Source organism: Lissotriton helveticus, chromosome 5_1 (genome assembly GCF_964261635.1).
Source record: "Lissotriton helveticus chromosome 5_1, aLisHel1.1, whole genome shotgun sequence".
NCBI lineage: Eukaryota > Metazoa > Chordata > Amphibia > Caudata > Salamandridae > Lissotriton > Lissotriton helveticus.
The window spans coordinates 1100497670-1100510550 of NC_136065.1; the positions used below are offsets into that span (position 1 = coordinate 1100497670).

At 41.9% G+C, this 12881-nt stretch overlaps 1 protein-coding gene across 1 annotated transcript in view; it reads left to right on the top strand.

Annotated features, from left to right (window-relative positions):
- Nucleotides 1-12881, top strand: part of LOC144755157 (glutathione S-transferase omega-1-like) — a 100584-nt gene that overhangs the window by 61243 nt on the left and 26460 nt on the right. Inside the window, exon 4 of the mRNA XM_078643738.1 lies at nt 11304-11405. Within this exon, the coding sequence (XP_078499864.1) occupies nt 11304-11405 (102 nt within the window). The remainder of the gene's footprint in view (nt 1-11303; nt 11406-12881) is intronic.

A 12881-nucleotide genomic window follows, 5' to 3' on the forward strand; every position in this document is an offset into this window, starting at 1 on the left:
CTTAAGAAAACACTTAAGTGCAAACCAAAAAGAGCTCAAGAAGTCGGACGCAAGATACAAGTATTATAGAGCTATCAATATTCGCAAGAGAGAATTAAAACAGGAGGCATGGGAGTCCTTGCATCAAGCCTGTCCGTTAAAAGACAATATAGGATTTTGGAAGACAGTCAATGTCCCCTTTTTCATAGATAGAAAAACTGACAATATAGAAGTGGCAATCCTGGTATCGAGTGAGACGGCAGATACAGCGCGCAATTTATAAAGGATGGGGTGTGGACAGTGAATAGATGCGTTCCACATGGCCAGAGCGCAATATAAACGGAAGGATTTGACTGTCATCCTTTTTTGAGAGGCCACTTATGCCTTGTATACCCTGGATGCTCAACTAACTAGAAAATAATAAGAAACAACGAATATTCTTTTTCAAAACAGCCATATATGAAAAGATCATTACTGATAAAATTTAAAATCGTGATGGCAAATGCCTCATAAAAAGATTGGTGTGACAACACTGAAATCCGTAGAAAAACTTTTTGCCCTGAAGAAGTCCTACGGACGAAACGCGTTGGCTACGTTTCTTCATTTTAAAATTTGAAAATTGTTAATAAAAGCAAAGAAAAAAAGAACCTCCAGTCCTACTGAATTGTCTCTTTGAAGAATGCATTCAATGTTATTGTAAATGATATACTGTGTGGGGTGCTGTACCATTGTGCTGCTTTGAATTATTGGGAGTCTAGGGGTATATGACTCAGGTTAATAGCACCCACAACAAATTCACTAAACCATACTAGATAGGATAATTGTGCAGAGCGTTTGGCCTGATACCCCTGCTTGGTGTTTTGTATAGAAGTGGCACTAGATGAGGGAACCTGGGTTACGTACTTTACAGAACTATATAAAAAAGATCCCCTACCAGCAAGCTTGAACAATGAAACCCCGGGGATGATAGAGAATAGCTCCCAAGGTTTGTTTCCAATTGCAATTGTCTTCGCACTCCAAGAAGTCGAACTCGCAATAGCAGAGAGTGCGGCTGGGAAAGCGGCGGGTCCGGATGGGGTCCCAGTGGACATATATAGGCATAATGCTAACATCTGGGCGCCCCTTCTCACAAATGTTCTAAATGTCTATAATGAAATCGGGTTTCCCAATACATGGCAAGAGGCCATTGGGGTCCCGATATTTAAGAAGGGTGACCGTAATGACCCAAAATGCTATAAGCCGATTTCACTGCTGGACTCCTTGATGAAGGTGGCAGGCAGGATTGTTTTAAATAGACTGCATACATGGGCAGATGAGGGAGGTCTACTCTCAAAATGTCAATATGGTTTTAAAAAGGGACTGGGCACGGTCGAACAAGGACTTAATTTAGCGATATTCACAGGTAAATATGTGAGTGCAAAAAAGGATAATGTTTACCTGACATTCGTTGATTTAAGTTCGGCGTTCGACTGCCTGGACCATGACATTTTAAGGCTTACACTATTAAAACTTGGTCTGGACTTAACCCTGGTAAATTTTATTAAAGAATTATATCGGGGGGGGCTGGTGCTATGGTAAGGTATGGGAATAATGGTGAATTTACTACCAAATTCCCCATTAGCAAAAGAGTACGGCAGGGGTGTATATAAGCCCCATTTTTTTAAATTTATATATTAATAGTGTGGCATCCCAGCTTATTACAGATTGGAGACCACCCAGCGCCTATTCTTTTATACGCAGATGATGCGGTGATTATGTCTAGGACGCAGGTGGGTCTGCAGAGAACACTTACTATTTTTAATAATTATATGGTTGATAGAGGGTTAAAAATTAATACCAGTAAAACCTTTAGCATGTGTTGCACGACCAAGAAAAAATCCCAGTGTAACATGTTCCTATCAAATATAAAAATAGAGACTACGAGCATGTTTTCTTATCTGGGTATTGTTTTTAACAAAAAGGGGACATGGTGTTCGGCAGTAGAGTCACGGAAGTTAGCTTTTTCTCGTGCCGTTGGAGCAGTAAAAAGCTTTGCAAATAGGCTGGGGGTCGCCCTGTCCAGGTCCTTCTGGAAATCTATAAATCAAAATGTTTGTCAACGGCGACATATGGCGCAGGAATTTGGGGGGTTGCGGATAGCCGCGACATCCAACTATGCGAGAACGCATTCCTTGGGTACCTCCTAGCAGTGCCGAAGTCCACCTCTACATACGTGTGCCATTAGGAACTGGGTTTGGGTTACATCTCTGACCTTATTAAGGTCAGCCCTGTTCTATTGTGGCACAAAGTATGGGTGTCTGAGAAAACTTGACTTAACAGGGAAATAATTTTAGACTGCTTAAAACTACAGGGGGCACTAGGAATATCCTGGCTGAAATACGTGAAGGACTTTTTGACAGAGATCGGCCACCCGGAATTCTTTAACTGCCCAATGAGTATAGCATCAATGTCAAGGGAAGAATTTGAAAGAATCCTGTCTCCGTATTTTAGAAAATACACGTTGGAAGCAGGAAGGTAAAAAAACATCAGTCCTGGAGAAACAACTAATCCTGCAAGGACGGGGCCTGCAAAAATATTTCGTTTTAACACAAAGCAGTTATGCACGCATGTTATTAACACGCTTCAGGGGGGGGAAGCTTTTTCAGACTGCTAACCTTTCCAGAGATTAATTTATGGTCAACAAACCTGATTGCGTGTCCATGCGATGACATTTCAACAATCTACTCTCCATTTTACGTTGTTTTGTAAATTATATAGGCTCCCTAGGGAAAAATATTTATTACTCCTATTGAGAAAATGGTGTCTGAAACAGTGTAGACCTGCCCTCTTAAAATTGAAAATGATGGAAGATGAAATGACCATGCATTTGATGTACATGTTCTTAAAAAAAATACCATTAGACACAGACTCAATGAATTGATGTCACCGTGTTGCTGCTTGTGCTTTTCTGCCCTTTGTACATTGTACTTTTTTAACGCGCCATAAGTGGACGTATATTATTTTTAAACATTTTTTTTAAATGTACGTATTTTTGTGCTTTTGTGATTTTCGCTGTATAAAATCGAATAAAGCTACTTTTGAATTTGACTAAATAAATAAGGTAAAAAAAGTTGGCAAGCAGAATGCAAAATGATAAACACTATAACATTGGGAATAACAATTTAAAACACTTCCTAAAGAGGGTCTTGCAGTTAATCAAGGTACAAATCACATACTCTAAAGATTTATCACAGGTAAGAACTAGCACCATGAACCCAGTCACTTGAAATTATCTGCTGGGTATAAATTGTGCGCCCGCAGGCCTTAAAATTGAAAAGCACAATATCCCTAAGTAGGCTCATTTCATCAAAATGAACACTTCATGATCAACAGTTATTCTACAGACTTTGTAACGCACAAAATAGAGGGGAAAGAGGTACCTATCCAAAAGCAACCTCCTGACCATGCAACCGTACACACACAAAAAGGAATAGGAAGAAGGAAAAGCCTCTTTGAGGGAGTGCGGCTCAAACAAAACTGCAACATTTTTTATAAATACCCCCAACCACTAGCAGTGCCATGCATCATCATTGGGCTTGCTAACAACCCTACGCAGACCAACGCCTGGGATATAGCATAAGGGAGAAGACAATACAAACATAAAAGTCAAAGGGATCTTAATGTTCAGAAATGAAATTAAAGATTAATTGTACATAGTTTAACCCTGTTGAAATATTAACTTAAGACCTGTGTCCAAAGAGACTAGCAGTGGCTCCTCCGTTAAGACGGAGGAGCGTTGCCCCGCCTGCTGTGAGCGCAGCAGATAAACCAAGTTATAAAAAAATGTTCATTAACATTTTATTATTCTGTGTGCCGATGGCCATGCTAGCACAAGCGTGATGTTTGGGGCAAGGCAGACAGATTCCTGCATATTGCAGGATGACTGCTTCAAGTGCTCAGTGCACATTATAGATTGGCCAGCTGTCATGCTCCCTTCAGAGCCTGCAATCCCAGTGCTGCAGGCACGGACCCCCAGCCTCAAAATGAGCCCTGGGTTAGTATGATCCAACCAATCTTGGAGCTGCTAACAGCTTGAGAGCAGCTCCAGGATTGGCTGGATTTTCATGCAGCAAGCAAATCACCTTCCTTTCCTGCTCATCGTTGTCGGGAGAGGAGAAAGGCAACAGATCTGTGAGTTTTACGGCGCGGCGCACCGCACCCTTCCGATTCTTAAGATTTCTAGCAACCCCTGCTAATTAAAGCCTACAAGTAGACTGAATGTATTTAAATATTTGTCATCAGTCCATCACCTGAGATACAGGCAATATCTTTGTCAATATCTGAGAGAATACTTGTTTACAATGGGCTGTACCTGGAGATCTAAGCAAAATTCAAACAGCAGCCGCTTTTTCACAGTGGGTACCAAGAACCCACTGCGACCCCTGTCTTGTTTACCTGGTTACCTAACAGTTCTTAGGACTCTGATACTTCTTCCAGGGTCAGGCACCCCAGGGCCTTTTAAAATTTAGACTCTGGCAGGCAGCTCTGCACAAGTGCCCCCCTATTTCTGTGGGCACCAGCCACCAACACCTTCCACCTTCTTGTAGCCTTCTGAATGCAAGACGTGGTTCATTTCAGTTCTTTGCCCTTCTTGCACGGCTTTGGTATCCTTTTCTAGATGGAGCCTGCTGCAGGGCCCACTGCCAACCCCCTTCTCCACAGAGAGATGACCTCTTACAAGGCAGATGCAGATCCTCCAGCTGTGGATCCAAATTCCTTGCACAGCCTTTAATTCCCCTGGTAGCTGGGCTAGTGACTTGACAAGGCCGGACCTTCCTTGAAGGATACAGACAGCTAGCAATCCCCTTCAAACTAGCAGACAGTTTGACCCTCCTGTAAGTAAGCCAGCTGTGGTAATCCTGGCTCTCATGCTAAAATAATTCCCACGCACACTGCTGAATGAGTTCTGTCACTGGTGCATTGGAATCTGGCAACCTAACCTGGCCCGCATTTTTCCCCAGTATGAAGCCTAGTTTTCCAAACCGTATGGATTCCAAAGATCCATCTCTAGAACTGGTTTTATGCAGATCCTATGTGCATATATGTATCCCTCCCAGACTGGTCAAATCACAGTATTTGTCCTCTAGAGTACGGGAGGAGGGTGTGGAGCTGGAAGTTCCTTGTCACTGAAATTCAAAACAAGGTCACCAACGAGGGAAAGACATTCCCACGCAGTTACTACACTGCACTGTTTGTAGTTTGAGCTCATGGGGAAGAATGAGGAGAAAACGAGTAAGGAAAGTTCTTGCACGTTAAAAGGGCACCTGGCTCCCCATTTCCTTTTGCAGACATCTGATCTACTCCAGAAGGCCACAGGAGTGCTCAACCATCTACGTTCCTGTCTGGTAGGCTCTCTACTCACCCCCCCCCCTTTGCCCTGTAGCCTCAACATTCGGCTACCTGATAGTTTCCCTAGGCCTCCTCATCCCTCTCGATCCCAGCCTATCGATACCCAGGCTGCATCTGTTGATTCTGCCCCCACGGTTAAACTGCCCTAGTCCAAAGCCACCAGGACTTCAGACAAGTGTGTGTAGGTGTGGAGAGACCCAGTCAAGCCAAGAAGCTCAAACGCATGAACGCACAAGACATTGAGTTAAAAGAACCATCTGCACTTTTATCATCCACGAGGGAGTTTACACATGCCTCTCGGTGTACAAAAATATTGGAGGCTTCAAAAGTGGGCAGGTGCAATTGGATATTTGAAGCGAAGGGCAATGCATGAAAAATAAATTAAAGCTACAAATGCAATCAAGGAAATTAAGGCATGGTTTCAAGGTGCTTCCAAAAGAAAACGCAAGTGCTGAGCAAACCAAAGTAAATTTCAGTATTTGTTAAAAACCTCCAAAAGGGGGCTCAAGTCCATGCCATCCCAAATGTGTTCACTAAGTGATGAATCCCAGGAGTCCTAGTTTCGCACTCCTCCAGGTAAAGTTGGAGACTTAGCCTTGCAAGCATTGATCGACTCTGAGTGCTCATCTTCCAAGCCTCCCTCTGAGCATGAAATGCATGCAAAGTCACCCGTGCTTTCCCCTATCTGCATTCTTTCATCGGGCCCCTCCATCTCCTCAAACACCGGACCCAGCAAATTAATTATAAACCAACTACAAGGAAAAGCCTGGAACATATTATCCACCCATTACTTCCTAATCCTTTAGCAAAAATTGACTTTTAGTCCCCAAAACCAAGCTGAATGCAATGAAGGAACCCAAGGGAACGAAATATGATTTTTCATCCATACAATCTAAGGCCGAGGAACATCTCCACATCAGTGGAATAGCTGGAGTATGACAAAGTACCTCAACACTATTTACCAGCTGGGGACTAAAAGTTCAGAATCAGCACAGCCCACAAAAGGACAGCTGGGGTCCAGACAATGCAGAACCAGCAGGAAGGTCACTATGGTGTGGGCTTGGGGAAATCGACATAATCAATGTATCCTCCTGTAACACAGGGCAAGCAGGAGGTTTGTTAAAGCATAGCCAGGTTTGTGATGATGAGCTGTGTAATAAGGGGCAAAAAGGCACCCAGGCAGAAAGAAGTCAGATGGCACGCTAACCAGTATTCATAATTCCAATGCTGACCAGGATATAAAGGAGGACTCTTGGTTATCCATCTTAGCCATTGTCCATGCCACAGTGGAGGCTATTAACTTTCACTTCAAAACAGTAGCAATTCAGGTGGATCTACTAAACATGCTGGCATTGTATGTCACTGGAATTGATGCGAAGGCAGAACCTGTACTGCACACTTCATTTCTGTCAATGAGGGTGGTCAATGTCGATCCAAAGGACTGCTCATGCTCTCCTCTTGTAGACAAATTAGGTACACTACTGAGCGTTCTGCAATCCATAAACATAAGGAACAGATGAAAGCAATGGCTGAGTTTCTGACAACTGCCTTTCTATCCCTTCAGAAAAGGATTGATGTAATTCACTCCTTCCCATGCCAGAGGTTATCAAGTCAAAGGTAATAACCACCGTAGATTATGGTTGCAAACCACTTTGTGGCTGTGAATCAGAATGGCCCGATTATTACTTGTGCGTACTACCCCCTCCTGGTGTATAGGCCATCCGCTAAGACTCTCCAGCCATGTCTGCCCTGGGCTTTTCTTTCAATCTGACTCCAGGTTTAACCCATCTCCTTGCTGTCAGCCTCGAGGTATCGATGCCAGGTGTTTCTTGGCCTTCCTCTTTTATTTCTCTTGAGGGTTCCAGGTGAGGACTTGGCATATGGTGTTTGATGCGGGCTTATGGAAGGTTGACCTACCCAGCACTAACGTCTTTTCATGTTTTCTTCATGAGCTGGGAGTTGGAAAGCCTGCTGTCGTAGGTCATTATTGGTGATGGTGTTTGGCTATTCGATCTAGAGGATTTTCCTCAGGAGTTGGTGAAGGTCTGGACTTTGGTGGTGGTGGTCACTGTTGTCCTCAAATGTTCTGCTCTATACAGTCGGGCCAGTTTTGCATTGGTGTTCAAGAGCTTGATCTTGGTTTGCAGCGATAGGCCCTTGGAGCTCCAGATCTTCTTTAGCTGAATGAAGGCAGCCCATGCTTTGCAGATTGTTGCCTTGACGTCTGTCTGTGCTGCCCTACTTGGCTTTGACACTGCCCAGGTAGGTGAAGGCTTCCGCCTCTTTCAGTGCATCGCCTGCAAGAGTGACTGCGGTAGTGCTGGCTGTGTTAGCCTTCGGGATCCTTGTTTTTCCTCTGTGGATGTCGAGGCCACGTTGTGCTCATTGCCTGCCACTTTGTTGGTGTTCTCTTGCATCTACAGAAAGGACAGTAGGGCCAGGTCATCTGCAAAGTCCAGGTCGTCAAGCTGCTTCCAAGGTGTCCACAGGATCCCATTTCTTTTCTTTGCTTTCTGTGTGTTCATGATCCGGTCTGTGGCCAACAGGAAGAGAAAAGACAAGAGCAAACCACCCTGGTGAATTCCAGTCCTCACTAAGCTTCTGTGAGTTGTTCTCCATGAACTGTCTTGCAGGTCATTCCCTCATTAGAGTTCCTGATGATTCTTAGAAGTTTATATGGTGCCCCGTATTGGCAGAGGAGTTTCCAAAAGGTCTCTGTCCACATTGTCAAATGCCTTCTCATAGTAAATTAAGTTGATATACGGGGGGAGTACCATTCCATCAAATTCAAAATGATGATGCACAGTGTTGCAGTCGGGTGTGTGCAGTATCTATCTTGCTAGACTCCAGCTTGTACTGTTGACTTGTTCCTTCATTCTGTTCAGGACTCAGTTAAACACTTTGCCTGGGGGTGATAGTCATCCCTCTGTAGTTCGTTCAAGGGCTCGAGTCGCTAAACTTTGACACCTACAGGTAGCTCTTTCGACTAACCAGGCGCGGCCTATGCAGGTAAGCATGGTGGTGCAGTGTGGGGGGGGGGGGGGGGAGTCAACAGATGAGGTAAACTTAAAAGAAAATCACTTAACCACATTAGTGCTAAGGCAATTCCTCTTCTGTGCTGCAGGACCTGGATTCCCATTGTTCATGACTAGCTCAGCTCGTCATGAGCACAGGAGCAGTGTACTGCATGACGAGCTGAGCTCGTCATGAGCATGGAAGGGGTTAACTAGCTCTCAAGCAGGGTAAGTGCTTTATTTTTTATTTAGGTTTACCTCGTCGTCGTCTTTCGACTCCCCCTTTCCCCACCTCTCTTGCCTGCATGGATCGCACCTGCGACTAACCCGAATTCTTCCCCAGCACAAATAAGAATGAAGTTTGCACTTGTAAGGCAAAAATATGCAAGACAAGTAGCTTTTGTAAAATTGTGACACAAACTGAGATCAGCACAGGAAGACTCACTAGACCAAATACTCTTGATTGAATTGCCTACAAACAAGGGCCTACACAGTGACAGCATTGAGTCTTTACAAATAAACAACTGCCAATCTCATTTTGAGTCTTAAGGAAACATGTTAAAAAAAAAATCACGTCTGTTTTCACTATTGAAGGATAAAAATAACTTTTCAAAGCATGCTCACTCAGATAACCATCCAGTCCTATAAGCTTTTAGCACATTAAGAATCCTTTAGTATACTGGGTGTGCGGATCTGTTAACAAGCAGTTTTAGCCTTTTTTTAATGGGAGCAATATAAGGCTAAATCTGCAGACAATCACATTTGTAAGACCGGTCTAAAAAAACTGCACAAAAACCAACGAAATGAATTTTAATGCCCCCGTGTACATTGTGGTCGGCCTTATCTTAATGTTAAAACTTCCTGATGAGATCTTTGAGAAATCTTTCAAAAGCACCTTAAGTTTCATGAGTACATTTTTCGTCGCATGATAATACCTCCCGACTTGGATTTTAAGATGTATTGAGCACGTAATCTTAAAAACAAACTTTTAGTGTGTTCCTTCTTGTACCTGCAATAGTTTTTATTAACTATAAGAGCAATTTTAGATTCCATTTTTAGATGATCCAATCTTTGTGAAAAGTCGTAAACAAACCTCATTAAAAAAAAAGTGAAATTAACTTCAAAGCTCCTGTGTACATTGCTGTTGGTTTTGTTTTAATGTCAACATTTTCTGCTGAGTTATTGAAGTAGCCTTTACAAATACACTTTGTTTCGGGAGTAAATCCGTCGTTGGCACTGGTTGCAAGAAAATACCACCCAATGTGGATTTTAACCCCTGCCGTCTGCCATTGGCCGACGGCAGCACTACCTCCCCAGTGCTGGCGTCGGCCAATGGCCGACGCGGCCCGCCCGTTTTTTGGAACTGCTGCACTGCCGTGAAATCGCGGCAGCGGCAAACGGGTTGAAATAATTTTAAATGTGTATTTTACATGGCTTTAAGAAACTAGTTTGGATCCTTTAATTGTAATATTTATCTTTCTCCATATTGTTTTGGTTTCTGCTCTTTAGTCAAAAATTTGCAAAATATTTGGATTTGGAATCTTTTGCCTATAATATCACAAAGAACTGTAATAAAAGATAAAAGCGTAACAATGAAATAGGAAAACAAATATTTCGGCAGTGTGCTGTGGTCCAATTTAACAGTATTTTGAAAAATGGTTGATCTGTTTGAATTATACATATTTGCTAAATTAATAGATTTATAAAGATGAGTTTTTAAGTATACTATGAATATTTCCTCAATCGCGTATTTCCAAAATATATGGGTAGTATAGACCTTTCCTAGGACACGTAACATCTAGAAGATGCAAGTGCCCAAAAAAGAATTGGAAATTTGTATTTTTGCCGTGTGTAGGATGCAAAACATAAAGAATAAACTGGACATTAAGCAAACTTTGTTCCTGTGTGATTGATGACAAAGCATTAACACCATGTCTCTATTTGAGAGTATTTGTTCTATATTTTTTTCTGGTTTTATCTATGCAGGATGCCGTTGGTATTAGGTTAAATTTCCACTTTAGATCGTGTTATCTGTGACACTTTCCTTTATACCTTTCTGATTTTGAATAAGGAACACTTACAGCAGCAAAATTGTCATATATGGGCCAAGTATCGGGTTTTTCCCTCCAAGATATTCCAGCACTTCTAGTTTATGACACCAAGGCTTAGTTCACTCACAGATTTGAGTAACCCGGGAAATGCACATGTACAAATACAATTCATAAACTCTTTCTTATTCACTTCTTGAAGAATCTCAAGGTGTCTCCAGATTTAGCCCATACTGGGTTTCATGATTATACAATAAGAATGGTATACATCTGAGTGCACCATAAAACTTGCAGTATGCTTAAGAGCAAATTGTTAATAAGCGGATATAAAACCATACCTATGGCTTAGGTTTGGGTACCAGCTTTCAAAATGTCACAATCAAATTATTTTCTGATAGAAATGTGTCCTTACCATCAAAATCAAACAGATTGCCCCATTAAAATTCATAGAAGACTGTCTACACCCAATGTTACAATGTTTTTGCAAAGAGCATTTAGGACACAATATTATAACCTACAGAAAGACCAAGTAGGTTCTTTCTGCAGATGTGAGCACTAGTCTTTATGTTTTACAAGCATAGATTTAATTTGTAAGCATTTGTAATGTGACAGCGATAATTATCTTTATTGTTAATAATTTTGTGCATTTTCTTTGTGGGTTGACGGAAAAGGGTTTGTCAACAACTGTATTGTTTTAATAATGTTAATCATGTTGCCACACATACAAATGAAAAATATATACGATGTTCTCTATATCTGCTGGACTGTGGAGTGAAAATGACTGATGGCTTTAATCATTTAGCAGTGTCTTTTACAGCATATCGCCTGTGTTCTGTGCCATGCTTCAAAATAACATGGCTCTTTTTGCTTTCAGTTATACCCTCTCATGTATAAGGTTTCCATGGCAACAAAAAAGGGAGAGGATGCTTCTGGACTAAAGGCAGAGTTCAACACTAAGATCCTTGAGTTTGATGAGGTAAGGTTTGTCTGACCAAACGTGAAGAACAGTCTTAATGATGCCATGTCTCAGATGCTGAATTTCTTTTCATGTTCATTTTGTGGTGGGTTTTTCATTGCTTAGACCCCATAGGGATACGTGAGAAAAAAGGTGTAAAGATATATTGAAATACTCCCCAGGGAGTTTAAAGTATACATAGTGGAACTGAAAAATTATATTGTTGAAAATAGGACTTGGAATCTATAATTTAGAAAAGCTCCCTGTTGTAGACTTAGTAAAAAGTACTGAAAGTGTAACGGTAAAATATGCCTACAAATGATTTGTTTGGAGAGAGTTTGACACCGAAGATTGCAAACCAATTATATAGCAATAGTAGAAGGGGGCCTGGGATTCCAGCCTTCTAGAATTCACATACCCATGGGGCTTTAGGCAAGTTATCCTTCTGGTACCCCTTGTACTTCCCACTTATCAGGTTTTTTTCCCACCTTGGATCACATTTATTTACTCCATTTCCTTCCGCAATGTTGTGACTGATGGAGGGCTCTCAGTTTACGGCTCACTCTGTTTGGACTGAATTTATGAACAAGGTGTTAGCAGGCCAATTTCAATTCACCAGTTACCATTAAATAGACTGACGGACAGACCTACAGATTGACTCCGTCTAAAGAATAATGTTTGAGGCGTTTCCTGATCAATCACCAGTCAGACTGGTTAAGATGGTATCACTTGCAGAATTCGCTTATAACATCTTCTTACACTGCTCATTAGGGACATTCCCCTTTTATTGCATGCATGGAATCTATTTATTTGCATATGTTAACCTCCCGTATCTCCCTGCTGAGGTATCTTCAGTCTCACACATATACATCACATACATTAAAAAAAAAATTAGTACAAGTAAAGGCAGAAAAAAAACTGTCTGGCTCCTCTTACTTACTTCAGGGGGCATAAAATAAGGTTAACGTCTACATTTCTCTTGTTTTGGGGTCCTAAACAAAATTTACACCCAGATTATTAGGCCTCTTTAAAATCATTGATGAATAGTGAGAGGGGTAACGGAGGATCTCGCTTAAAGGGAGGTTAATTAAAACACGCTATCTTATCTCCACCTCCCATGCTAATGTTAGAAATAACTCACGCAGACAGAAAAAGGTTAGGGGCATCTGAGAGAACAGAGAAGGGGGGGGGGCGTCATTTCTAATCTGGAACTCTAGTTCAAGCTCATTTCCTCTCAAATTATGATTCTAATTACTAACAGAGAAACAGGACAAAACTTTGTCCCTCACCCGTATAGAGTGAGTGGCCACAATCAAAATGTACTCTGTGAGGTCTACACAAAGGGACTCCGGATATACCACTGGAAAAAGATACCCTCTAGATCCAGGAATGGAATTTTAGTTGGTTTATATATGTGGTTGCAAGAATGTGACGGACCCTATAGATTATCAACTTTGGGCAATCTGTGTTCTGCTTGGGAGTGCTGTCCCGGTTGTC